A 27,417-nucleotide genomic window follows, 5' to 3' on the forward strand; every position below is an offset into this window, starting at 1 on the left:
AATAATTTTCAGCCTTGGGGGTAGAGAGGAGCCTAGAAAAACTATCTTCTTCATTTGGAATGTAGCATTGGGAAGTTAGGGTACTTCATAACATCTGTAAGTGCCAGGGGCGAAGAAATGTGGAGAGCAATAACACGCTAGCGTTGGGGAAGCATCGCAGAACTGAGGGCTCGTCGACACTTCCGCTTGTCCGTTGCCTAGAAAGAGCAGTTTTCCCCAGGAGAAAGCAGCACAGCAAGAGGAAGTGTGTACAAGCCCTAAAGCAGGATAAATCCAATCCTAATTCATTGTTGGGGAGACACGGATGGCGCTGTGGGTTAAACTACCGATCAGAAGATCGGTGGTTCGAATCCCCGAGACGGGGTGAGCTCCCGTTGCTCTGTCACTGCTCCTGCCCACCTAGCAGTTCGAAAGCACATCAAAGTGCAAGTAGATAAATAGGTACCGCTCCGACGGGAAGGTAAACGGCGTTTCCGTGTGCTGCTCTGGTTCGCCAGAAGTGGCTTAGTCATGCTGGCCACATGACCCGGAAGCTGTACGCCGGCTCCCTTGGCCAATAAAGTGAGATGAGCGCCGCAACCCCAGAGTCGGCCACGACTGGACCTAATGGTCAGGGGTCCCTTTACCTTTACCTAGTAGTAGTAGTAATAATAATAATAATAATAATAATAATAATAATAATTCCTTATACACCACCTATCTGGGTGGTTTCCAACAAAATATTAAGAGTATTCTGAAAAGGTAGTTAAAGTACAGAAGGCAGGAAATAATCCACATGAGGACTCAGCCCCCTCTCCCTCATTGACCACCAAACCAGCAACATGATGCATATGCAAAGAAAACCATAAAGTGCTTTATTCTGTGTAGAGTTACAAGGGGAGCTACAAGCACTATGCACGAAATCCCCCATCTCAAGTAACAGAATGCTTCCATGGAACCCAAAAAGGACTCCACGGCCACAGTAACTAGACAAAAATGACCCTCAGAAGTGAAGTTCCTCAGACACAGTGTCCCCCACACATTTGGGTAAAGCCGATCAAGAATCTTCCTTTTCCTGGAACCTGGAAGTGAAAAACAAATACATATGTATTTGTAAGGCCATTCCCCAATGGAACTTGCCAACGGAAGCAGCTCACAGAGAATGGTGACTGGATGACAAAGAGAATGGTGTTTTGTAGCTCTGCACTCCAAAACTCTTGAGCAACCTCTCCCAGTAGTGTCCATGTAGATACCGAGGAAAGTCAGGGGTGAGATGGATTCTCACAGGCCCTCAAAAGGCAACAGCCATGGAGATATGTAGATCCTCCCTCAATACCATCCTATGAGACCTACTCTCCAAGAAACATGAGAACCATCATAAAGCGGTATCTCCAGCATTCATCCTAGGGAAGGACAGCGGCATGGCAATACGAGTGACCGTTCTGCATGCATAAGGTCTTAGGTTCACCCCACTGCACCTCTATGTAGTGTTGGGAAAGACTCTGGGGAAGCTGATGCCAGTCACTGCAGACCAGCTGGAGCTGAATGGAAAGTGATACCTGTTGAATCAGAAGGGCCATAGCTCAGAGAGAAGGTCCAGGTTCAATCCCTGACTTCTCCAGGTAGGGCTGCAAATACCCTGTCTGAAACACTGGGTAGCTGCCACCAGTCAATGTAGACCATGCGTGGGTAACCTTTGGTGCTCCATACATTGCTGAACTACAACTCCCATCAGCCCTAGCAAGCATGGTCAATGGCCAGGGATATGGGTGGGTGGGAGATTCCTTACACCTGGTGTAGGCAACACTGAACTAAATGAACCAATGTTCTGACACAGGAAAAGGCAACTTCCTCGCCTTTGTAGGCAGCTCAGAAGAGTTGAAACCTACTGCAAAAGCTCAGAAGAGTTTAAACCTACTGCAAAGCCCAGCAGAACCAACAGGGATGCATCAACTAGGTCCCAATGGAGACTATTCACCAAGGCAACCCAAGTTCTTTGTCTCAAAACCAGGCTGGATGATGCAATCTTAATAAAAGTTTGTAGCACATGTTTCTTGGCAAATCAGTTGGGGTGGATGGGGTTGCTCATGGTGCTAATAATCCAATAGGGGACAAACAAACATATTTTGCAAAGCATGGACAAAGCGAACAGGGTGTCCAAGAGAGGCGTGAACAAGCTGTTAGTAGCCTATCCTTACTTGCATCGAACGCAGGTGTAGAAGACCGTCTGCCCTTCATCCGCAGACCTCATCTGCCGCGTATGGTATGCCATGCCCTCGTTGCCGCACTGGGGACACTTCCTGTCAATCTGAGAGGAGAAACATAGGATAGATTCAGACCGGGAGGTGGGTTTCCCCATTTGGAATTTCATTCAGAGAACCCGCTTCGAGAAAAGAATATAAAGACATCTAAAATTCCAAGCTCAGCACCCAAATTGCAAATCTGGGAATTGTGCCCCCAACATTTTCTTCCTGATGTGGGAACCATGTCAGCCAGATTTAATGGGCAAGATGCAAGTCATGTTGCTGTTGTTTAAGTTCCACACTGAAAATCCAAAACTCAAAGAGAAAATTGTGCACACCCTCCGCAATTCATATTTTAAAAGTGTGCATCTAAAAGTTTAATGTTGGCAGGGTCAAATTATAAATTCTGTACTCTTTTATATAGTCCACTGTAAACAAGTATACCTGCAGGCATGGAACAGTATCACTGTCCTGACAACTTGCATGCCACCCCACCAGCTTTGTTTTTTCCCCATTTTTTTTTATTGATTTCCCAAATTTATAAACAAACAAACAAACATAAATCCTAACTGTAATAATTCCACTTTTGTTAACATTATTAAGTGACTTCCTCAAGTCCCCCTGGCTGAGTTTCAATGTATATCATTGTGAAGGTTTTCCAAAACTAATTTCTCATAAAATTTACTTAGTGAAGTAACATCTTTGTTTCTTTTCATATAAACCTTAAACATATTATTCTATAACATCACATATTTAAATCCTAAGCCAATCTGGTACTTGCAAGTATTTCTAATTAAGTTATCTTAGCATATTTAGCTAAATAGTCTTTGAATTTCATCCATTCATCCTGGTATTCCTCCTCCTTCTGGTTGCGGACTCTTCCAGTCAGGTCTGCTAGCTCCCAAAAGTCCATCATCTTCATCTGCCATTCTTCCACTGTTGGCACTTCTTGTGTTTTCCAGTTCTTGGCCAGCAAAATCCAGCTACCTCGTTTGAGTTAAAGAATCAAAGATCTTGGGAGGCCTTTGCTACAGCCAACTGAATCATTCCAGTATAACACCTAGTTTCATTTCCCCATCCACTTACCAATGGTCCCTTGACCGCGCTTCCTTCATCCTCCGTCTTCAAAGAGGTGGACTCTGCACTGTTGAATGTGACGGATGTATGCACAACTCGCATCTCAAAAACTGTGTAGAGAAGAAACGTATGAGGAACAACAGAGAACAGAACTCAAAAATGCAAGCTTAAAAGCCCCCCCTAATACTCTTAACAACAGCCTTCCATTTAATATCTCACCTGGCAGCCACAGGTGTCAAGGAAATCCAAACAGGCATGTGTAGGGACTCCCATACAGGCAACTGAGAAAGGTAGCAGCTGAGGGACAGATGGCTCCAATCCCTCCAGTGTTAGCCTGCTGCATTCTTATGCTGGCTGCTTAAGGACTGAGTTCATCTTCTCAATGCCTGGCATCAAGACAACAGGCTGATGAAGGAGGGATGCAGCAATTCATACACACCTGGCCCGTCTTCCAACAGTTCACTTGGTTTCCATGCTAGACTGCTAGTGGTGGAGAGGAGAAGGCAATCCTTCACCCACAGCCAGCACAGAAATGCAGCCTATCAGCCTCTTAGCAGAGAAGTAAAAAGAACAACCCTAAAATAGCAGGATAGCAACTGTTGTGGGTTTATTTACAAGGCCATTCTACACTTTCACCAATCTGAGAGCACAGAAAACTTCCCATTCTTTTTCAGTCCAGGCAAAATCTGTTGCAGGCACCTCAAAATACTCAAAATTTTGTGGAAGAAAAACTGGTGACCCCTCCCCCCCAAACTTTTCAAGAGGGGTGCATAATTGCTATTCCTCTTTTAATGAGAGATTCCTAAAAGTGTTATAGGTATTTACATAGCAGCTCCACATCTGAAGTTGGGTGAGTGCAGAGATGCAGCCCACAATTATACTTATGTCCACCTCTTGGATGACCACACCAGCCTTCAGGAATTTCTAACGTGAGCAGACTCAGTCGGAAGTTGAAACTCAGCCACATTGCTTGTCTGCCTGCCTGGGGCTTCCCCAGAATGTGTCAGGAAGAGACCAAAGCCCTTACCTCGCACATCAATGGAGTAAGAGCAACAGGGGCATGTCACCTTGTCCTGGATTCCCGGCAAAGGCAGGACAGTACCGCACTCGGGGCAGAAATCGAGTTCAGATTCAAAGCAGGAGCTGCCTTGTATCATAATGACCAAAGTAAGTGGAAACTCTGAGAGGAGAAAAACACACACGTGGTCATGAAAACATCAGCTAGTCCAAGTGAAAACACATGTCAATGCTTTAGGAAAGGAAGGCTTTGGGAGCCGCTTGTGGTACCTCGTATCTCTTGGGTGACTGCCCAGCTAAATATAGTCCCGTCCATCCATTAACTCCTCCATTTATTTGGACAATCGTTCACTGTATCACATACAGCGGTATACCTCGGGTTAAGTACTTAATTCTTTCCAGAGGTCCGTTCTTAACCTGAAACTGTTCTTAACCTGAAGCACCACTTTAGCTAATGGGGCCTCCTGCTGCCGCCGCGCGCCGGAGCACGATTTCTGTTGTCATCCTGAAGCAAAGTTCTTAACCTGAAGCACTATTTGTGAGTTAGCGGAGTCTGTAACCCCGAAGCGTATGCAACCTGAAGCGTATGTAACCTGAGGTACCACTGTACATCGTGCAAACTGAAAACAGATTCCTCCAAGAAGCCATTGTAGCAAACTTATAAGGAGTTACAGCTAGGATAAACCCATCCCGGGTATTCTTGAGGTTAAATAAATAAATAAGAGGAGAAAGTCCTCAAACCCCCAAAATGGCCAGTTTCCTTTCTGACTTCTTTTATATCACCATATATATAAATAAATAGGGTGAGAACTTACTCCCCGCTAAAGCCGCTGAGGCTACAGCAGCAGACCTACAGGAACAGAACCGGAGCTCTGCAAATCAAATCAGGCAGACGCCAGGCAGCCCGATTCTCACCAGGCTCCCTTACTGGGTTTGATGCAGCGGCTGGTTCCACAGGCAGCTGATTCCGCACGCGCTTGCATGGAACACTCACTTCATTTCCTGGAGAGACAAGCTCGGAAGCCTAGAGCGCCCGTGAGTCTAGCGAGGTGAAAAAGAAAGATTCAGACGCTAGAGCGTCTCCGTCCATGGAGGTCTTCGAATTTCACAGCTGGAATCGCGCGCATTAGGATTAAAGGCTCTTCGACAAGCGCACTTTGGTTTCCAGTAAATGCACATAGGATCAGACTAGATGGGATTTTCCGAACTGGGGTTTATTTGTTTGCTTATTAGATTACAATGCCGTCCTTCATCCGAGGATCACGGGCGGTGTACAATAAAAAACCCACAAATATGCATGACAAAAACAATAAAAACGCTTATTTGTTTGTCGCTTTGTTTCCCACAGCTTTCAACACACCCGCCAAAAATGCATCCCAGAGCACCTGTCAGATCGATAAGAAAAATTTAAAAAACAAGATTGTCCCTGGCAAACTCAGTCTTGAAAAACGTGACACAGAAAGAAAATGGATGGGGTTGGAAAAGGAAATATGCAATGACCGTGTCCCAGATTTTAGTGGCGGACTGGCTTACTCTCAGCTAGCTATTTATTTTAAGTATACTGAGAATAAATAGTCAACAGGAAAATACAGTTTTCCAAAGCTACCATATTCATCGTCATTGCAAAGATGGTGTGAAAAGTGATTGTGGTGAATGTAAAAGCTCCTCACTGGATTGGTGGCAAGGAGTGAAACTCTGCTTCAATATAAGACCATTTTTTGGGAACATTTTTGAACATTGTTTTTAAAATTAAATTTCTTTAAAAAAAATATTAACAATTTCAACATAACAATATCATATTCATTATTTCCCCCTTTTTCCCCACTCCCCATCAAACCCTCCGTCCCCCCCCCAAGATTTCCCTCAGCCCCTCTCTCTGATTTCTCAACACATGTTATTCTCTGCATATTATCAAATTATATCAGTCCTTATGTTATCTATCTACCATGTTATCAATCAATAAATTTGTGCATGTTTATTCAAAACCTGCCAAGGAGTCCAATTCATTTTGTTGTCTTTTTAAATACTTTGTAAAAAGTTCCCATTCTTCTTTAAAGTCACAGCTGTCCTTATCTCGCAGTTTGTATGTCAGCTTAGCCAATTCTGTATAGTTCATCAATTTCTCTTGCCACTGTTCCTTTGTCGGGGTTTCCTCATTCTTCCATCCTTGTGCTATCAAGACTCTTGCCGCTGTCGATAAATTCTTTATTTTCGTTGGCAGGTCTTGTCCTACAATCCCTAACAAAAATGCTTCTGGTTTTTTAAAAAATGTCATTTTAAACATTTTCTTCAATTCATCTTTCAATGGGTTTACCAATTGTTCACATGATTTTTTATAATACTTTGCAGTTAATCCATCTGGACTTGGAGACCTGCCGTTTTTTGTCCACTTTATTGCCTCCAACACTTCTTGAGCTGTTATTTGGGTGTTTAAGATCACCATTTGTTCCTCTTATTTTCGGCAAGTTACTGCTTTTAATATATTCCTTTATTTTGGAAATTTTCCCCTTCCCTTTCCTATACAATTCTGAAAAATATTTTACAAATGCTGCTCTTATTTCCTTCATCTTATCTGTGATCTTTCGATTTATGTTTATAGAGTTTTTTTGTTCACTTTTCTTCAACTGCCATGCTAGCAGCTTTCCTGATTTGTTGGCAAATTCAAAGTATTTATGTTTCATTCTTTTTATTTTCCAACTAATTTATTCATTAACTATCATAGAATATTGAGTTTGTAATATTCTGATCCCCTTTAATCACTGACTCTTTATTTGCTTTCTTTGACAGTTGTTTCTCCTTATCTGCAATTTCATCTAAAATCTATTTTTCCTTTCTTTCTTTCAGTTTCTTTTTAAATGAATTTTGTTGTATAAACAATCCCCTCATTACCACCTTACTTGCATCCCAGACCATCTGCAATTTTGTCTGTCCTTGAAAGTTTATTTCAAAATGATCACTCAAGGCCTTTTTAACTTTTCCCATAAAATTTTGATCACTAATAAGTCTTCATTCAATCTCCATCTAAATGAAATATGACTTTCTTTTTGTATTTCCATTTTCAAGGAATTATGATCTGAAAAATTCCTGGGGGGGGGGGGGTTAATTTCAATTTTTTAAACTCAAGGTTCCAACTCTTTGGAAATCCATAAAGAGTCTGTTCTTGAACTGCTATCATGAACATGGCTATAATAAGTGAACTCTTTGTCAAATCAGTGTCTTGTTCTGCATATATCTATCAAGTTCAAAGTTTGAGCCAAATCAAAAAAAGTCTTTGGTAATCTGCCTTCTTTCGTCTCTTTTTTCCTGGCTGATCTGTCTTTTTCTAATGATGAAACTCCATTTAAATCTCCCATTAACATCATCTTCTGATCTGCAAATTCAAGTAGTTCTGTTTCCATTAAAAACAAAACAAAAAAACACTGCTTTTTTCTCATTGGGGGCATAAATTCCTACCAAAATCACCTTCTCTCCCTGAACTTTTATTTATATTATTAAAATTCTACCTTTCTCATCCTTGTGAATCAATTTGGGTTTGAGTGCAGGATTAATGTAGAAAATTACCCCTCTCTTTTTTGCTTTATCCGCCAAGATGAAGTCCAAACCTAATTTTTTATTAATTAAAACTCTTTTATGCTTTTTTGCAGTGTGTGTTTCTTGAAGACAAATTATATCCAACTTTTGTTTTAAAATTACTTGTTGAATCCTGTTACATTTGGCTTTGCTGTTCAAGCCATTAACATTCCAACTCAATATTTTAAGATTGGCCATTTTCAGAGTCAGTTACAATATCTGTTTTTCCACCTGTTGCTCCTTCCAATGACAGCTGCTCCAGAGCAGCTCTTTGTTCTGCTACTGGGTCTGTTCTTGTGTTATGTCCAGGGTCTAAGTCTCTCCTATGTTTTTCAAGGAATTCTTTGGCTTAGTATTCTGTTGTCAACCTGTATCTCTTTTTCATGAATGTCAATGAGATCCCTTCTGGGTATTCCCATTTGTACCTGATGTCTACCCTCTTCAATGCTGTTGCTAAAAACCGGTACTTGTGCCTCCTAAGTCTCGATTTCAATGGAATATCCCTAAAATGTCAACTTTCTGTCCAGCAACCACGATACTGTCCTCAAAACGTTTTTGAAGGATTGCATCCTTCATTTGATTTGAAGCTAATGTTAATAGGACATCTCCTGGCTGCCTTTTCAGTCTACTTTCTCTTGTCCTTAGTCCAAAACAGCTCTCCAACTTTTCTGCCATCCAGTCTGCAATTGTCTGTGTAACATATGTTTCTAAATTCTGTTCTGTCTCTGATTCTGGTAAGGCTCTTATTCTCACAGTCCTCTCTCTCTCTCTCTCTCTCTCTCTCTCTCTTAACTATAAAAGGAGGATTTGATCTTCCAACTCATTTTGCTTCTCTTGTAGTCCTCCCACCGTCCCCATAACTGCTTTTTGTTCCTCCTTCAAGTGCCCTAACTCCTCAGTAGTCCCCCCCCCCAGTTTGTCAACTTTTTAGTTATTGACCTTTTTGCCTAATTTTCCAAATTGTTCTGTCAACAATTTGTTAGATTTCTCCATATCCATATGCACTTGTTGAGTAAAACTTTTCATTGACTGAACCATCTCTTTCCTAAATTCCATAAACTGTTGTGTAAGGAAATCAGTATGTTCTGCTTTCCCTACTTTTTCTAATGTCTCCTCTTGCACACTTGCACGTCTTTTGTTCATAGCAGATTTCCTAGTAACTGCTCCTGCATCTTGCTTACCCACCATATCTAGGCCAGCAGTCTTTCCCACAGTTCGACACTCTTGTTTTGAACTCTGCATTTCCTGGCTCAGCCCGGAAGTGTAGATATTTTCCCACTCCCAGACTGAACCATGACATTTTTATTTCCCTTTAAACAACCTTCCATCTCCTAGCAATCCCTCAAGACAGTAAACCAAAAACAGACAAAAGAAAAGCATAAAATAATCCAAAAACAGACAAAGGAAAAGGCATAAAATGATATCACACTAAATCTATAAAATACAAAAATAACAGTTCTCATACCCAGGCCCTTAAAAAACAGAAAAAGCAAAACAATTCCAGATCAAATCAGATCAATCAAACAAGACCATTCCCAATCCAGCCGACATATAAAATTAATATAAAAGCATATACTTCTCTTCAGTCCTGTCCTTTCCTTTTCCCAAAGGTGGTGGGAAGTAAGAGTTAGTCCAACTTTATATAAATCCAAGATGTACTTCTAAATTAAAAGCCCAAGTCCAAATTCAAGTCCATGTAAACTGTTCTTTAGTACCGTATTTTTCACTCTATAAGACGCACTTTCCCCTTCTAAAAAGTAAGGGGAAATGTGTGTGCATCTTATGGAGTGAATGCAGACTCGATGGCTTCAGCGAAAGCAACGCAAAGCCAGGTCGGTGCACACCAACCCCTCTTGCTCTCCTGGCTTCAGGGATAGCAAGATAAGCGCCACAGCCCCAGAGTCGTCCGCAACTGGACTTCACAGTCAGGAGTCCCTTTACCTTTAATACCATTTTAAACAGCCATGGCTTACTCAAAGAATGCTGGGTGCTGCAGTTTAAGTAGGGTTGCCATATTTCAATACACACCCTTTTTTTTGCCAAATTTTTGAAAAAATGAAAATTGCCAAAATCTACACTACCAACATGGGCTGCCGCACATCCAGATTTTCCCAGACATTTCAGTGATTTTCCTCCCTGACGCTGTTTACAAGTACTGAATACTGACGGTGTCCAGGAAATTTCGGACGTATGGCAACCCTAGGTTTATGGTGCTGAAAGTTTTTAGAAGACCCCTGTTCTCCTCACAGAGCTACAGTTTCCTACAGAATCAGACAGCATTTTTAAAAATTAGTAATCTACTGTATAGACCACAGGAGCAAATCAGATCCACTTTCCCCTTCCCAAAAGCAGCAGCTCAAAGCACCTTATGAACTATGAAAACAAGCATTAAAAAAACAGAAAACATTATTATTATTATTATTATTATTATTATTATTATTATTATTATTTATTTTATTTCTACCGGTCCCATCTGGCTGGATTGCCACCAGTAGTCGCCAAACCAAAAAGCAGCATCAAGGAAGAAGAACATAAAGGGTCCAAATGAAGAATCAATAAACCAACAGGTAATAACTTTGCTGAACTTGCAACACAAGTTCCACAACTTAGGCACAATTATAGCAATTTGAAGTACTTCTGCAAATGATGAAAGAACTCTGACGAAAGTCGCCTTCCCTGAGGATGTCATGCGAGTGGCAGCTGGCCTTTGGGACTGCATGTCTTAATAGGGAGCCTGCCTCTAATTGTTCAGCTTGAAGTTTGATTCCCTGAGGCTCCGTGATGTGCAGGAAACTGCCTTGCATTGTCCATTAGATTCTGGCGATGCAGCAACAAGAGCCCCTTCTTCAGTAAGATCCCCATAAAGCCAGCTCCCTTCCCCTCCAATGCCCTGTAAGAAGTAGGCTTATGTTGTGGGAGGTCTCTAGGTACTTGTAGTTGGGGTGCAATTCTCAGCCAGAATAGCAACGATGCTGGGGTGAAGTAGACAACTTGCGGGGGGAGGGAAGATCCAGCCTCTCCCTTTTATTTAATCTTTGAGGCTCTACAGCGATCTTTCCAACCTTTCTGACAGTCTATATTCGTATCTATTTCCATTCTCCTGATCTTACTCTCCCCCTTTCCCACCACAAACACACACACAAAGAATGGACGCTTCGTCCCATCTAACTTCTAACTGCATTCAACTCCTTTCACTCACCTCTTTTTTCTGTCACAAGTAAACACATCAACATTTAATTCATTATAGTCTACAATCCTTGGACTCTTTCCTGGAAACATAGCATTTCCTTTCTTCACATTCCACATCTATCATCTATCTGTCTGTCTGTCTGTCTGCCTGCCTGCCTGCCTCTTTGTACCTCTCCACACCTGTCTGCTTCTCTTTGCTTGACTTTCTCCTTCCATGCTGCCAGCCTCTCCCTCAAGCCAACTTCTGCACGGCTTGTGATATCCGTCCATAGCTTCCGGACCATAAAAGCCTATCCAGAGTGCATCTGTTGATGGGAGCGAAGTCCCAAGACAAGCTGACTGCTCTGGTCTCCTACAAGTAGCAGGACAGATACCAGAGCAACGGATTCATCCCTGGAATAGAAGCAAAAGTTGTATCCTTAGTCCTCACACGAGAGAAGAACTGGAAGAAGGGAAGGCGATTGTTACGAAGACAGAAGTGAGGTTAGGAAGGGGCCGACCCAGCAAAAGAACAATAACTTTGTACTAGAGTACCAATATACGTGAGATGAAAAGGAGAGCTGAGATTAAGTGGCGTTTAGTTTATGTCTTTCGATCTATGGGAAGCAGCCTTTTCCTTCATGCAGAGGTGAGTACTGTAATTTGCTTTATTTACTCCTGCCGGAAGTTTCTAGTCCATGTGGTTTTGCAAAATTTTGTGCCAAAAGGCCTTTGCATCTGCCTCCCCAGAAACACTCTTTAATGCTTATTTGTTCTGATTTGCCCTCATGGTGCTCTCTGAGCGGTCATACCCAACCCCACTTTTAATACAGTTTGCGCCTGCAGAAGCTTTTGGATAGTCATACTGTTTCATTTCCAAGCAGTGCACAACCTGAAACATGCTGCTGAAATCCTGTAACTTTTTATACTACAACTGTTCCAGTTTATTTTTGTCCTGCTGCATGTGGAGAGCAATAACACGCTAGCATTCGGGAAGCATCGCAGAACTGAGGGCTCGTCGACACTTCCGCTTGTCCATTGCCTAGAAAGAGCAGTTTTCCCCAGGAGAAAGCAGCGGAGCAAGAGGAAGTGTATACAAGCCCTAAAGCAGGATAAATCCAATCCTAATTCACTGTTGGCGGACACGGGTGGCGCTGTGGGTTAAACCACAGAGCCTAGGACTTGCTGATCAGAAGGTCGGCGGTTCGAATCCCCATGACGGGGTGAGCTCCCATTGCTCAGTCCCTGCTCCTGCCAACCTAGCAGTTCAAAAGCACATCAAAGTGCAAGTAGATAAATAGGTACTGCTCCGGCAGGAAGGTTTCCGTGCGCTGCTCTGGTTTGCCAGAAGCGGCTTAGTCATGCTGGCCACATGACCCGGAAGCTGTACGCCGGCTCCCTCAGCCAGTAAAGCGAGATGAGCGCCGCAACCCCAGAGTCGTCTGTGGCTGGACCTAAAGGTCAGGGGTCCCTTTAATTCACAGTTACTGTGTCAATAAAATGTTGCAGAAGACACATGCAATAAAACACCCATCTAGAAGTGTCCTCTGTTGGTTTTTCTTTCTGAGCTCCCCCACCCCACAACTTCCTTATACATTCCTTCTTTGAAGTTGCTCTATTCCTTGACTGTATTTTTTCCATTTGTCTTTTTGTGCACCTCTTTCAGTTCTACAGAACTGTGGAAGAGTCGGAAACCAGAGCAAAACACAGTTTTCAGTATTTATTATTATTGTTGAATTTGTATACTGCCCTTCATCCAAAGATCCCAGGGCAGTTCACAACATAAGAACACAAAATGAGAATACAAATTATATAATAAACCAAAAACACCCACACACAAAAACACACATTTAAAAAGCCATAATAAAACCCAAAAAAGCCCATAGGAAGTCCATGGGTTGAAAACTTGGCATATGTCATACTAAATCACATATTAATCCATGTCATATTAAATCACTTTGATATGTTTTATAGGAAGTGATTCACTAGTTAAATCATCACCATGCTCCTTTATTTTCAGTCCTTTTCCCAATAATTACTGGCACTGAATTGTTTTGTGTCTCTCTTTTTATTCCCCCCACCGCCAGCCCCACAAGCTCGGGGGGCAGCGGCAAGGCTGCACACTGGTCTTTGAGGCTGGCGGTGGGGGAAAGCAATGCTTCCCTCCACTGCCAGCCCCAAAGAGCAGGTCGAAAGGAACCTGAAGCCTCCGGAGCCCAGCGGGAACTCCTGCCACGCTCCAAAGGCTTCAGGTTACCTTCACTGGAGCCTGGAGAGCGAGAGGGATCAGTGTGCACCGACCCCTCTTGCTCTGCAGGCATCCAAGGTAGCCGCCTGAAGCCTCCAGAGCCCAGCAGGAACTCCCACTGCGCTCTGGAGGCTTTGTGTGAATGCACCTTGAACACACCTTGTTTTAGAGGGGGAGAACAAGAAACAATTATTTTTTCCTGTTCTCCCCCTCCTATGGTCCAGTCCATCCTATAGAATGAAAAATACGGTATTCAATAAACATTTTCCAATCTTATTTAAACGTATATGAGGGGAAAAACAAAACCCCACAGCTTTCTTGCCCCCATAAACTGTCAAATTGGGTTGCAGACAACTAAGTTCTACTCAGAGTAGAGCCACTGAAATTCATCAGTGGGTCTACTTTGAGTAGGACTAGCAATACAGACAGTTGTCTCACCTTGATCTCTTGGGTTTTTTTAACCAGTAACATAATCCATAAGAACAGTGAATCTCAAACTGTGGTGTGCGGCTCACCAGTGATCCGCAAGCTTCATTCAGGTGCTCTGTGGGGTTGCTCGTATTAAATATGAATATTGCATAGATATAAATGAATATGGTATATGGATATACATATAGATATTGTATATGGATAACTGTATTTTTATTCTATAGAATGCAATTTGTAACACAATAAAATAGAACGCCAGAAATTAAAACAATGAAAATGCAATTAAAAATCACACAGCATCTACCACAGCACTTTACAATTGTTACAACAGGAAGAAACATAATTAAGGGTCCACCCATACCTTGGCTTAATGTGGAATGTGAACTGCTTGTGTCCTCCTTCAATTCCCCTACGTCTTTCCATTGTTCTCCACCTGTTGCTGTCCCACACTTTATCCTCCCTAAATCAGTGCAGCTCTTCTACTTGGATTTTCAAAGCATAGGCAATATCCAGTTTTGAGGGCGGGAAAGTGTTGGACAGCAGCAGTTGGAGGAGAATGCTCTCAGCAGAGCATGAGACTCAATCTCAGGTTTGTGGGTACATTTATTAAAGATCACAACATAAAGATCACTGCATGTGGTCCCTTTCATGTACTCTCCAGCATTTCTCCAGTGAAAATAGGAGCATCCTATTCAACAACAACAACAACAAAAACAACAGTTTTACTATTTATATCCTGCTCTTCTGACTGGGTTGACCAAGCCACTTCCAACATATATAAAAACACAATAAAACATTAAACATTTAAAAAACTTCCCTATATAGGACTGCCTTCAGATGTCTTCTAAAGGTTGACACAATCGCTGCTGAGCACCCTCTCCCACTTTGTGGTCCCCGCTTGGATCCCCAGTATACTCTAGAGCGGAGTGGTCCAACAAGTGGCCCTCAAGGCCTTTTTGGCGGCCCTCAGCACCGTATGCTGCCCACCACCTGCAGCCCTCGCCTTCCCAAAGCTGGATAAGTGAGTTGCTGGGCTTTGCAAAGGAGGAGTGAGGGCTCTGACAGGGTCTTAGGGTCCCCCTGCCTCCTTCCCAGAGCCCAATTAGTGCTTTTCCAGCTTTAGGAAGAAGGTGGGAAGGTTCTAGGATGCCGTTGGACCATCATGCCTCCTTCCCAAAGCCCAGCCCTCGCTTCTCTGGCTTTGGGAAAGCAGCAGGAGGGACCCCCTCAAATCTTGGCCTCGCTCCCCTGCCCTGCATGGCAAGGCAGTGTGCAGCTTGTGGGTTCTGTGTCGAAATTCTCTTGCGCCCACTTGGTATGGAAGGTTGGACTGCCCTGCTCTAGAACTAAGGGTAAGGAAAAGAGCTGGGAGATGATTCGAACGTGCATGGAGGAAAACTCTGTTGAATGAAATTGAACACTAGTGAGGGCTCATAGAATCATCGAATTGTAGAGTTGGACCCACAGGACCATATATTAAAAACCAATAATTTTAAAAGTTGTGTGTCCTTGTTTCTCAATTTGATCCTTTCATAAGGTTTCCTGGTCTTTCATGCATTATGAGTTGCCATGATATTTATTGATTATAGTTTAGTAAACCTTTATTATACAGTGATACCTCGGGTTACAAACACCTTGGGTTACAAACACTTCGGGTTACAGACTCCACTTACCCTAGTAGTACCACCTCGGGTTAAGAACTTTGCCTCAGGATGAAAACACAAATCGCACACCAGCAGCGCAGCACAAGCGGGAGGCCCCATTAGCTAAAGTGGTACCTCAGGTTAAGAATGGTTTCAGGTTAAGAACGGACCTCTGGAACGAATTAAGTTTGTAACCAGAGGTACCACTGTAATTGTTAAGTGTAAACTGATTAATTATTATTTGCTGGTATTTAAGTTTGCCGTTTACTTATTGAATATTGCTTTATTTGATGTAAGTTGTTTATTTTAAAGTTACGTTTTTATTATGGCTTCTTTGCATTGGATCAGATCGTTATTAGGTGTGCAATCTTTGCTGTCTATTTTGTGGTTTCTTCAGCTTGTAAACTGCCTTGTGCATAGCAATATGAAAAGGTGGCAGGCAAATTAAAAGTGAAATGGAAATGAAATGAAATCTAGTCCAAGCCCCTGCAATGCAGGAATATGCAGCTGCCCCATATGGGAATCAAACCCACAACCTTGGCATGGTCAGCACCACACCCTAACCTTCTTTGGCAATCACTCGTAGCCAAGTAAGATTTTCTTCCACAAAAACAGTCTTAACAGTGAGTCTGTAAGTGACTGTGGAAGCCAATTCCTAGATCCACACGTCCTTCAACAGTGGAGACATAGGTTTCCGGGCGGGAGTTGATCATGGTGAAGGTTTGCCAAACATGCCTTCCTCTTAGCCCTGAGTTCATGCTTCTTCAAAGTCCATGGCACTTTTGGTAAGGGCTGTTCTCCAACTGGAGCACTGTAACCTACTGAGTCATCAAGCCTACCTAGAGGCACTGAAGGCTGCCTCCATTGCATCCCCATTGTGCTGTCCAGCAGAGCTGTTCCGGGTATGGAGATGACAGCAGCCCACTAAGTATAGCTTGGACCAAAACTTTAGAGGCCGGAACTCAAGAGGTTGGATGGCCATCTGTTGTGGATCCTTTAGTTGAGATTGCTGCACTGCAGGGAGTAGGACTAAATGATCCTCAGGGTCCCTTCCAACTCTACAGCTCTATGATTCTTGGAGAAAGCACAATCTCCCAGCCAAATAACTATTGCTTCCATTTGCTGGTTGTCTGTGATTCATTAAGGTCTCCTTGATGTTACAGATGATGTACAGGGGAGCATCATGGGAAGAAGGCAACCAAAGCTACCAAGGAGAATTCATCTTACTGGGAGTGGCTGACCGCCCACGCTTGGAGATGCTGCTCTTTGCCATTATCCTGACCTGCTACGTGATGACCCTGTTGGGAAACACAACCATCATTGTGGTGTCGCGGCTGGACCCCCATCTCCACACCCCCATGTATTTCTTCCTCAGCAACCTCTCCTTCCTTGATCTTTGCTTCACCACCAGCCTCGGACCACAGATGCTGGTGAGCTTCTGGAGGAAAAACAAGTCCATCTCCTATGGCGGCTGTGTGGCTGAGATGTACATCTCCCTTGCTTTGGGCTCCACAGAATGTGTCCTTTTGGCTTTTATGGCATATGACCGATATGCTGCAGTCTGCCATCCGCTTCGCTACACTACCATTATGAACCATTCTTTATGTTTCACAATGGCTGCCATCTCCTGGGTTAGTGGCTTCAGCAATTCACTAGTGCAAACGGCGTTGACATTTAGGATTCCACGATGCGGAGAGAACCGAATAGACCATTTTTTCTGTGAGGTGCCCGCCTTTATCAAATTGGCCTGTGGGGACACCTCACTCAATGAGGCTGTCCTCTTTTTTGCCAGTGTGGTCATCCTTCTGTTACCAGTGGGCCTGATCACTGTCTCTTATGCCTACATTGTGGCAGCTGTGTTAAGGATCCGCTCAGCTGAAGGCAGGCAGAAGGCCTTCAACACCTGTGCTTCCCACTTGATCGTGGTGTCGCTGTTTTATGGGACGGCCATTTTCAGTTACCTCCAGCCCCCCTCCAACTACTCCCGCGACCGGGGCAAGTTGGTCTCCCTTTTCTATACATTTGTCACCACCATGCTAAATCCACTAATCTACACCCTGAGGAACAAAGAGGTACACAAAGCTCTTGGAAGGGTAATGAAGAGACTCCCAAGAGCTCCTAACTTTATTCAGCAGCTCACTCTTATCTTTTAATAATAAAAAAAATCTCTCATTAATCATCTGTATGATTCCCCTTTCTGTGGAAATCTGTCACTTTTCTCGGTCCTATATTAATGAATGTTTCTTTTGTGAATGTTTTATTGCTGCTATGATTACTGCAATCTTACGATGCTGTAATATTGTTTTATTGAAATTTACAGAATTTTTACAGAAATTTACAGAAAGGTGGGTTGGAGATGTTGAAAATAAACAAATCTTTCTTTCTTTCTGTTCTGGCCCTTGCTTCTTGACAGAGTACTCCAATTCAGGTTTCTGTTTCTACCAAAATATTTTATTCACAGAGTACTATGATACATAGGCACCACAGCTGTCAGGAGATGGTAGTGCTGCAGCAGGATATTTATCTGATATCTAGCTCAAGCCCCCTTTTCTCTCTGTCCCATAACGCCAGAACTGGTGGACCTCAAACAAAGCTGACTGTCGAAAGATAAAAGAAATTATTTCTCCTCAAAGCGCATATATAAATTTTGGTGCCTGCTGCCACAGGAGGCAGTGATGGCCACCAACCTATAAAGCCTTGTCTTCCATGCTTTTCTCCAACCCTCTTTTAAAAGCTATCATTGGCTACTAGTCACGATGACTATTTACTACATCCTCTGTCAATACCAGTTTCTAGAAGTTGTGGGAGGATACAGTGCTCTTGTACTTGCTAGTTTTCCAGAGGCATCTGTGAGACGACTAGATGGGCCTCTGGCCTGATCCAGCAGGCTCTCATGTTCTTGATGTGCTCCTAAATTTTCGCTATATTGAATAGATATTTTTAGAGATTGCATTTCTGCTTATTGTCAAGAGGTTTTCATCCCATAGTACACCAAGGGGTGGGTTTTCTCTGATTGCAGAGGGCAGGCCACCTTCTTCCATTTTTGACACTCTAGAATTTGTAGACCAATATTTTAGATTGCAGCATGGTTAGAAACATTTTCCATTAGGAAATGCTAAACCCCTTTTGGTCGAGTGTTTTTGCTGCTACTCTGGGCTTCTTACCTGCTCATAAAAAGTTGAATAGTTCTTCCCATTTTTTGAAGTAAAGTTTCGCTCACCTTCAGTGGTATATTTGACATCGGTAATTAGGATTTGTGTATGTTCATCTTTATTACTGAATTCCTAGCCATCCAAAAAGTTTCACATTTCCCCAATTGCTAGATGTTTACTTCTTTCTTTAATTTGTTTGTTATGATTAAGCATTACTACATATTCCAGATTAGTGGTGGATTTATACCTGGGCATCCGCACACATTTGATGTCTTGGAATGTTTCCCCAATAATACTGCAGTATTGGCATCTAGAGGGCTGCTTGTGTGCTGTAACACAACAAAAACAGAAATCAAACTGGAAGCTTTACGATATAAAAAGTTACAAGATTTCAGCAGGAAACTACATGGCATGCACTGAAATATGACATGCACAGAAACAAAGCAGCATGTCTACCCCAAATATTTGCAGGTATAGACAGTATTGAAGGTGGGATCACAAAGATAAACAATAATCTGTCTGGATGGCCACTGTGAGAAAAGGACGCTGGACTGGTCGTTGCCATGATCCAGAAAACTCTTCTTATGTTCTTATATATGCAATGTTATGCACAGTCTTTGAGCGGTGAGAGATTCCAGTGGTTCCTGCCTTTACCCAGACCTCCAGTTGAAGGTCAGCAGAGACTGGTATCTTTAGAATATATGGTTTTATTTACACATATATATAACCTGAGCACAGGATGGAGGAGCTCACAGCACTAATACCACTAAATCTTGCTTCCTCATTTAGTTTCCTGAGGAACCCTAAAGTTCAACACAGAGCAAAACATGTCTCTCTCTCCAGTTTACACAACCAGGGACGTCTTTACCATTGGGTGTAGTGGCGCAGCGAGCCAGGGCACTAAGCAGTGGACAGCACTAGGCGGAGAGTCCGGGGAGAGTCCAGGGAGGGGAGATTGGGGAGGTAAGCGAGGCGGAGCGGGGGCTTGGTGTCTGCATGCCTCCAGCACCCACCAGAGGCAGGAAGGCTCCAGATGTTTCCCCGCAGTCTGGAGCCCTCTCCGCTAGCTTCACGGCACACCACCTCCTCGGCTGCGTGGTGTGTGCTTGCATCCCAAGCTCTGTGTATAATAAATGTGACTCTACCACCGCTCCCCCTGTCCACTCTACCTCGAAAGATCCCCGCACTCGAGGTTACACGCTGCAACTGCTGCCCCCAGCGCCCCTCCCTCCTTCCCCTGCTTCTCCACCGCCTTGCATGGAGCCTGCCTCCTCCCGCTGCCCCCACCAACTCTGCACTCCTTCACACGAACCGTATTTCCTTCCCCTGCCCAATCCCCTCCCAGTCACACTCTCTCCCCTCCCCCTTCCTCCCCAAGCAAGGATGGGGAGACTGCAGCTGAGTGAGCATGCTTCTGTGCTGTGACGACATGGATGGCCCAGCTCGCTTCGCCTGTCCCTGCCCGGATGAGACCCCCGCCTGCCTCCCATGCCATCCCCATCATGCCTGGCTGCCCAGCCCCGCACCATGATCCCGCCACAGGAGCTGATGCCCGGTCGCGCATGGGCAGCGCGGGGCAGTAGCGCGAGGGCGGGAGCAGCCTTTTCTTAAAAAAGGTCTACAACTCTGGGAAATGGGGGGCGGCGGCACTGGAGGGATCTTTGCACCACGGCGCCAGATATGTTTAAGACGGCCCTGTACACAACTCAGGATGTTGTTCTTCTATGTACCACACAGGTGAGGTGGCAACAGGAAGGCAACTGTTATGTACTGAGTTGAATAGGATCCAAAAGGCAGCAATCCAAAAGGATTGGTCCTAGAACAATGCAGCAGTATGATTGGTCCACATGAGCCACCCAATCCAGCTCCAGGTGGAAGTGAATCCGCAACCTGATTGGCCTACAGGAGAACCCCAGAATTAGCCAATCACATGCGGCCCATTGTGTAAATAATGTATATAAAGCAGATATTTTGGGGGAACTACTATGAGCTGAATAAAGAGCATGAAATCCACACTCGACTCCGAGTATATTTCAGCAACTCATTTGTTCCTAAGGCACAGAGCAACTTCTTTGGATATTCTAAATCATAGTACTTAGCAAGCCAAAGCCATCACCTTGACAAAGGAACCGGTTTGGCAGCTTACTCCTTACCCATTGTACCTCACAGATACATCTTTTTCTTTCTCTCTTATTTGTTTATTTATTTCCATAATATTATTATCTTTATTTCTAATGAACCTCAGGACAAACTGCAGGACAAAAGGCAAAGTGCCCCGAAACCTCTCTCACCTGTGACTCTGTTTTGGCTTGGATAGACTTTGGTTGTCCAGAGGCTAGAGGTGAAGAGCTTTGGCAGAAGAGGCTTCACAGAAGATAGACAGAAAGCCAAGCATGGAGAAGCCGACAGATGTGGAGAAATAGAAAGAGGCAGGCGAATAGATAGATAAAGATAGATATAGGGTATTTGGGAAGAAAGGCTGATTAGATAATGCAATGAGAGAGATCCAGTGGGCAGGCAATAAGATCAGGGGAAAGGAAGCAGGAGAAAGATGGTGATAGGTCCAGCTGCAGCAGTTAGCCTCAAAGTTTAAAGAAAAGGGAGAAGGTGGACATTTCTTCTCCTCCCAACTCCTGCCCTGATCAGCTTGTCTATTTCACCCCAGCATCCTTGCTATTCTGATTCAGCGTCACATCCCAACTACATGTACCTAGAGACATCCCACGAGACATCGGCGAGGTGGCTCCAAGACTCCTCGCCGGGGACCAGTGGGGAGAGCACGGGTCCTCCGCTGCCCACACCCTCCCTGCGCAGAAGGCTTCCGCGCAGGGAGAGTAGGCGGCGACTAGGCGTCAAAGAACTTTTATGCTGGAAGAAGTTCAAGAAACGCCCACTGACGGATTCTGCCAGCGATTGAGACAGCCACGGGCGAGTGGCTGTCCAGACAGAAAGGGTTCACTCAGGCAACCCACCCAGGTGTGGCACCGATTTACGCACGAGCAACCCCTAGAACCATTACACTATGTATCATAGTAATCTGTGAATAAAATATTTTGGTAGAAACAGAAACCTGAATTTGAGTACTCTGTCAAGAAGCAAGGGCCAGAACAGAAAGAAAGAAAGATTTATTTATTTTCAACATCTCCACCCCACCTTTCTATAACAATTTCATTAAAACAATATTACAGTATCATAAGATTGCAGAAATCATAACAGCAATAAAACATTCACAAAATAAACATTCATTAATATAGGACAGAGAAAAGCAACAAATTCCCACAGGAAGGGGAATCAGACAGATGATTAGTGAGAGATTTTTTTATTATTAAAAGATAAGACTGAACTGCTTGATAAAGTTAGGAGCTACTGGGATTAATTCCTCTTCAATACCCTTCCAAGAGCTTTGTGTACCTCTTTGTTCCTCAGGGTGTAGATTAGTGGATTTAGCATGGTGGTGACAAATGTATAGAAAAGGGAGACCATCTTTTCCTGGTCACGGGAGTAGCCAGATCGGGGCTGGAGGTAACTGAAAATGGCTGACCCGTAAAAGAGTGACACCACGATCAAGTGGGAAGCACAGGTGTTGAAGGCCTTCTGCCTGCCTTCAGCTGAGCGGATCTTTAACACAGCTGCCACAATGTAGGCATAAGAGATGGTGATCAGGCCCACTGGTAACAGAAGGATGGCCACACTGGCAAAAAAGAGGACAGCCTCATTGAGTGAGGTGTCCCCACAGGCCAATTTGATAAAGGCTGGCACCTCACAGAAAAAATGGTCTATTCGGTTCTCTCCGCATCGTGGAATCCTAAATGTCAACACCGTCTGCACTAGTGAATTGCTGAAGCCACTAACCCAGGAGATAGCAGCCATTGTGAAACATAAAGAATGGTTCATAATGGTGGTGTAGCGCAGCGGATGGCAGACTGCAGCATATCGGTCATAGGCCATAAAAGCCAAAAGAACACATTCTGTGGAGCCCAAAGCAAGGGAGATGTACAACTCAGCCACACAGCCGCCATAGGAGATGGACTTGTTTTTCCTCCAGAAGCTCACCAGCATCCGGGGTCCGAGGCTGGTAGTGTAACAGAGGTCAAGGATGGAGAGGTTGCTGAGGAAGAAATACATAGGGGTGTGGAGATGGGGGTCCAGCCGCGACACCACAATGATGGTCGTGTTTCCCAACAGGGTCATCACGTAGCAAATCAGGATAATGGCAAAGAGCAGCATCTCCAAGCGTGGGCGGTCAGCCACTCCCAATAAGATGAATTCTCCTTGGTAGCTTTGGTTGCCTTCTTCCCATGATGCTCCCCTGTACATCATCTGTAACATCAAGGAGACCTTAATGAATCACAGACAACCAGCAAATGGAAGCAATAGTTATTTGGCTGGGAGATTGTGCTTTCTCCAAGAATCATAGAGCTGTAGAGTTGGATGGGACCCTGAGGATCATTTAGTCCTACTCCCCGCAGTGCAGCAATCTCAACTAAAGCATCCACAACAGATGGCCATCCAACCTCTGCTTAAGAACCACCAAGGAAGGAGGGTCCACCACCTCTCGTAGGACTTCCCTACTTGGACTGGCACTTGAGCTCTGGCCTCTAAAGTTTTGGTCCAAGTTATAGTTAGCGGGCTGCTGTCATCTCCATACCCAGAAAAGCTGTGCTGGACAGCACAATGGGGATGCAATGGAGGCAGCCTTCAGTGCCTCTAGGTCGGCTTGATGACTCAGTTTGTTTACAAAGCTATTGTACTACCTTACTGTATGCTTGTGAAACATGGACCACTTACAAACGCCATCTCCAACTTCTCAAAAGATTCTCTGAAAAATCTTACACATCACTTAGGAAGACAGGCGAACTAATATCAGTGTACTGGATGAAGCAAAGATCACCAGTGTTGAAGCAATGATTCTTCAACATCAACATCAACATCAACTTCCAACTTCGTTGTACGGATGCCTGATTATTGTCTTCCAAAGCAACTACTCTATTCTGAACTTAAAAATGCTGGTGGTCAACAAAAGAGGTTTAAAGAGTGTCTCAAGGCAAATCTAAAAAAATGTAGTATAAACACTGACAACTGGGAAACACTGGCCTGCGAGCGCTCCAGTTGGAGAACAGCCCTTACCAAAAGTGCCGTGGACTTTGAAGAAGCATGAACTCAGGGCTAAGAGGAAGGCATGTATGGCAAACCTTCACCATGATCAAGTCCCCCCCGGAAACCTATGTCTCCACTGTTGAAGGACGTGTGGATCTAGGAATTAGCTTCCACAGTCTCTTACAGACTCACTGTTAAGGCTCTTTTTGTGGAAGACAATCCTACTTGGCTACGAGTGATTGCCAAAGAAGTTAGAGTGTGGTGCTGACCATGCCAAGGTTGTGGGTTTGATTCCCATATGGGGCAGCTGCATATTCCTGCATTGCAGGGGCTTGGACTAGATTTCATTTCATTTCCATTTCACTTTTAATTTGCCTGCCACCTTTCAATATTGCTATGCACAAGGCGGTTTACAAGCTGAAGAAACCACAAAATAGACAGCAAAGTTTGCACACCTAATAACGATCTGATCCAATGCAAAGAAGCCATAATAAAAACTCAACTTTAAAATAAACAACTTACATCAAATTAAGTAATATTCAATAAGTAAACGGCAAACTTAAATATCAGCAAATAATAATTAAACAGTTTACACTTAACACTTACTGTGGTACCTCTGGTTACAAACTTAATTTGTTCCAGAAGTCTGTTCTTAACCTGAAACCATTCTTAACCTGAGGTACCACTTTAGCTAATGGGGCCTCCCGCTTGTGCGCGATTTCTGTTTTCATCCTGAGGTAAAGTTCTTAACCCGAGGTGGTACTACTGGGTAAGTGGAGTCTGTAACCTGAAGTGTTTGTAACCCAAGGTGTTTGTAACCCGAGGTACCACTGTATAATAAAGATTTACTAAACTATAATCAATAAAAATAATGGCAACTCACAATGCATGAAAGACCAGAAAACCTTATGAAAGGATCAAATTGAGAAACAAGGACACACAACTTTTAAAATTATTGGCTTTTAATATATGGTCCTGTGGGTCCAACTCTACAATTTGATGATTCTATGAGCCCTCACTAGTGTTCAGTTTCATTCAACAGAGTTTTCCTCCACACATGTTCAAATCATCTCCCAGCTTGTTTCCTCACCCTTAATTCTAGAGCAGGGCAATCCAACCTTCCATACCAAGTGGGCCGCAAGAGAATTTCGACACAGAACCCACAAGCTGCACACTGCCTTGCCATGCAGGGCAGGGGAGTGAAGCCAAGATTTGAGGGGGTCCCTCCTGCTGCTTTCCCAAAGCCAGAGAAGCGAGGGCTGGGCTTTGGGAAGGAGGCATGACGCTCCGACGGCATCCTAGAACCTTCCCACCTTCTTCCTAAAGCTGGAAAAGCACTAATTGGGCTTTGGGAAGGAGGCAGGGGGACCCTAAGACCCTGTCAGAGCCCTTGCTCCTCCTTTGCAAAGCCCAGCAACTCACTTATCCAGCTTTGGGAAGGCGAGGGCTGCAGGTGGTGGGCAGCATACGGTGCTGAGGGCCGCCAAAAAAGGCCTTGAGGGCCATGTGTTGGACCACTCTGCTCTAGAGTATACTGGGGATCCAAGCGGGGACCACAAAGTGGGAGAGGGTGCTCAGCGGCCATTGTGTCAACCTTTAGAAGACATCTGAAGGCAGTCCTATATAGGGAAGTTTTTTAAATGTTTAATGTTTTATTATGTTTTTATATATGTTGGAAGTGGCTTGGTCAATCCAGTCAGATGAGCAGGATATAAATAGTAAAACTGTTGTTGTTGTTGTTGTTGAATAGGACGTCCCTATTTTCATTGGAGAAATGCTGGAGGGTACATGAAAGGGAGCACATGCAGTGATCTTTATGTTGTGATCTTTAATAAATGTACCCACAACCCTGAGATTGAGTCTCATGCTCTGCTGAGAGCATTCTCCTCCAACTGCTGCTTTCCAACACTTTCCCGCCCTCAAAACTGGATATTGCCTATGCTTTGAAAATCCAAGTACGAGAGCTGCATTGATTTAGGGAGGATAAAGTGTGGGACAGCAACAGGTGGAGAACAATGCAAATATGTAGGGGAATTGAAGGAGGCACAAGCAGTTCGCATTCCACATTAAGCCAAGGTATGGGTGGACCCTTAATTATGTTTCTGCCTTTTGTAACAATTGTAAAGTGCTGTGGTAGATGCTGTGTGATTTTTAATTGGATTTTCATTGTTTTAATTTCTGGCGTTCTATTTTATTGTGTTACAAATTGCATTCTATAGAATAAAAATACAATTATTCATATACAATATCTATATGTATATCCATATACCATATTCATATTCATTTATATGTATGCAATATTCATATTTAATACGAGCAACCCCACAGAGCACCTGAATGAAGCTTACGGATCACTGGTGATCCGCACACCACAGTTTGAGATTCACTGTTCTTATGGATTATGTTACTGGTTAAAAAACCCCAAGAGATCAAGGGGAGACAACTGTCTGTATTGCTAGTCCTACTCAAAGTAGACCCACTGATGAATTTCAGTGGCTCTACTCTGAGTAGAACTTAGTTGTCTGCAACCCAATTTGACAGTTTATGGGGGCAAGAAAGCAGTGGGGTTTTGTTTTCCCCCTCACATACGTTTAAAGAAGATTGGAAAATGTTTATTGAATATATGGGTGAAAATTGTGTACATTTGAAAATGTTGGCAGCATTAAGATAAATTCAACAGTGTAAATAAGTTTTGATGGATGTAATAATGGAATACTGAATGGTTTGGTTTATGTAAAATATACAGGAATTTGTGTTATGTAAAATGAACCATGGAAAGAGAAGAAGGGAAGTCACTGATATTTTAAAGTTGTTTAAATGAATATTCTAAAATATAAAATTGTGTGTGTGTGACACTACTTTTACTTAAATGATTCATCAGCAAGTCAAGGGTGCAATTTAAACTAGTCAGGTTTTCTAATAATGACAGTAAACTATTCATCATAGTAAAATCTCAGATTCTGAAGAGCTCCAAAACCAAAATTGTCTAAACAGGCAACAGGAGAGCAAGTGAAATTCAGCATAAGGCTAAAGTGATGCATACCAGGGCAAAGGGGTTTGAATTTCACAAACATGCCAACGCTGTCTGAATGGGGCTGTGGGCTCCCAAGGTTTCCCCAATACATCCTGGGGCCATATCAGAAAGCTCACTTATTATAGCAGTGTGCTGTAATGAATAAAAAGAAAGAGACAAAAGAATTCAGTGTCAGTAATTATTAGGAAAGGGACTGAAAATAAAGGAGCATGGTGATAATGATGATTTAATCAGTGAATCACTTCCTATAAAAAATCTCAAAGTAATATGACATGGATTAATATGCCATGTTTTCAACCCATGGACTTCCTATGGGCTTATTTGGGTTTTGTTATGGCTTTTTAAATGTGTGTTTTTGGTAGGTGTTTTTGGTTTCTTAGGTATTTTGTATTCTCATTTTGTGTTCTTATGTTGTGATCTTTGGATGAAGGGCAGTATACAAATTCAACAATAATAATAAATACTGAAAACTGTGTTTTGCTCTGGTTTCCGACTCTTCCACAGTTCTGTAGAACTGAAAGAGGTGCAGAAAAAGACAAATGGAAAGAATACAGTCAAGGAATAGAGCAACTTCAAACAAGGAATGTATAAGGAAGTTGTGGGGTGGGGGAGCTCAGAAAGAAATACCAACCGAGGACACATCTAGATGGGTGTGTTATTGCATGTGTCTTCTGCAACATTTTATTGACACAGTAACAGTGAATTAAAGGGACCCCTGACCATTAGCCCAGTCGTGTCCGACTCTGGGGTTGCGACACTC

At 43.4% G+C, this 27,417-nt stretch overlaps 3 protein-coding genes across 5 annotated transcripts; 1 reads left to right on the plus strand and 2 right to left on the minus strand.

The window, feature by feature from the left end:
• Positions 1–831: 831 nt before the first annotated feature.
• On the minus strand, positions 832–5,336 carry POLR1H (RNA polymerase I subunit H). Of its 3 annotated transcripts, none has more exons than XM_083426855.1 (5): positions 5,245–5,336; positions 4,327–4,479; positions 3,309–3,409; positions 2,178–2,287; positions 832–1,061 (listed from the first exon to the last, which is right to left on the minus strand). In XM_083426855.1, exons 1-5 carry the CDS (start codon positions 5,297–5,299, stop codon positions 1,037–1,039), a joined length of 444 nt encoding a protein of 147 aa, XP_083282981.1. In that variant the 5' UTR covers positions 5,300–5,336; the 3' UTR covers positions 832–1,036. The 3 variants fall into 3 exon arrangements, with proteins under 3 accessions (XP_083282981.1, XP_083282982.1, XP_083282983.1); XM_083426856.1 differs by having other exon boundaries at positions 5,132–5,303; XM_083426857.1 differs by having other exon boundaries at positions 5,171–5,280.
• A 6,065-nt stretch (positions 5,337–11,401) lies between these two features.
• Positions 11,402–17,527, plus strand: LOC310672854 (putative olfactory receptor 2B8; the record flags this gene model as incomplete). The annotated part of the gene is made up of 2 exons (XM_083430510.1): positions 11,402–11,703; positions 16,538–17,527. The coding sequence occupies exons 1-2, from the start codon at positions 11,623–11,625 to the stop codon at positions 17,525–17,527; spliced, it is 1,071 nt and encodes a 356-aa protein (XP_083286636.1). The 5' UTR covers positions 11,402–11,622.
• Positions 17,528–21,791: 4,264 nt separating this feature from the next.
• On the minus strand, positions 21,792–22,846 carry LOC310670782 (putative olfactory receptor 2B8; the record flags this gene model as incomplete). Its single annotated transcript, XM_083426543.1, has 1 exon — positions 21,792–22,846. One exon carries the CDS (start codon positions 22,844–22,846, stop codon positions 21,899–21,901), a length of 948 nt encoding a protein of 315 aa, XP_083282669.1. The 3' UTR covers positions 21,792–21,898.
• Between the last annotated feature and the right edge of the window lie 4,571 nt (positions 22,847–27,417).

Source organism: Podarcis tiliguerta (assembly GCF_965153285.1).
Source record: "Podarcis tiliguerta genome assembly, chromosome: 2".
Classification (NCBI taxonomy): domain Eukaryota; kingdom Metazoa; phylum Chordata; class Lepidosauria; order Squamata; family Lacertidae; genus Podarcis; species Podarcis tiliguerta.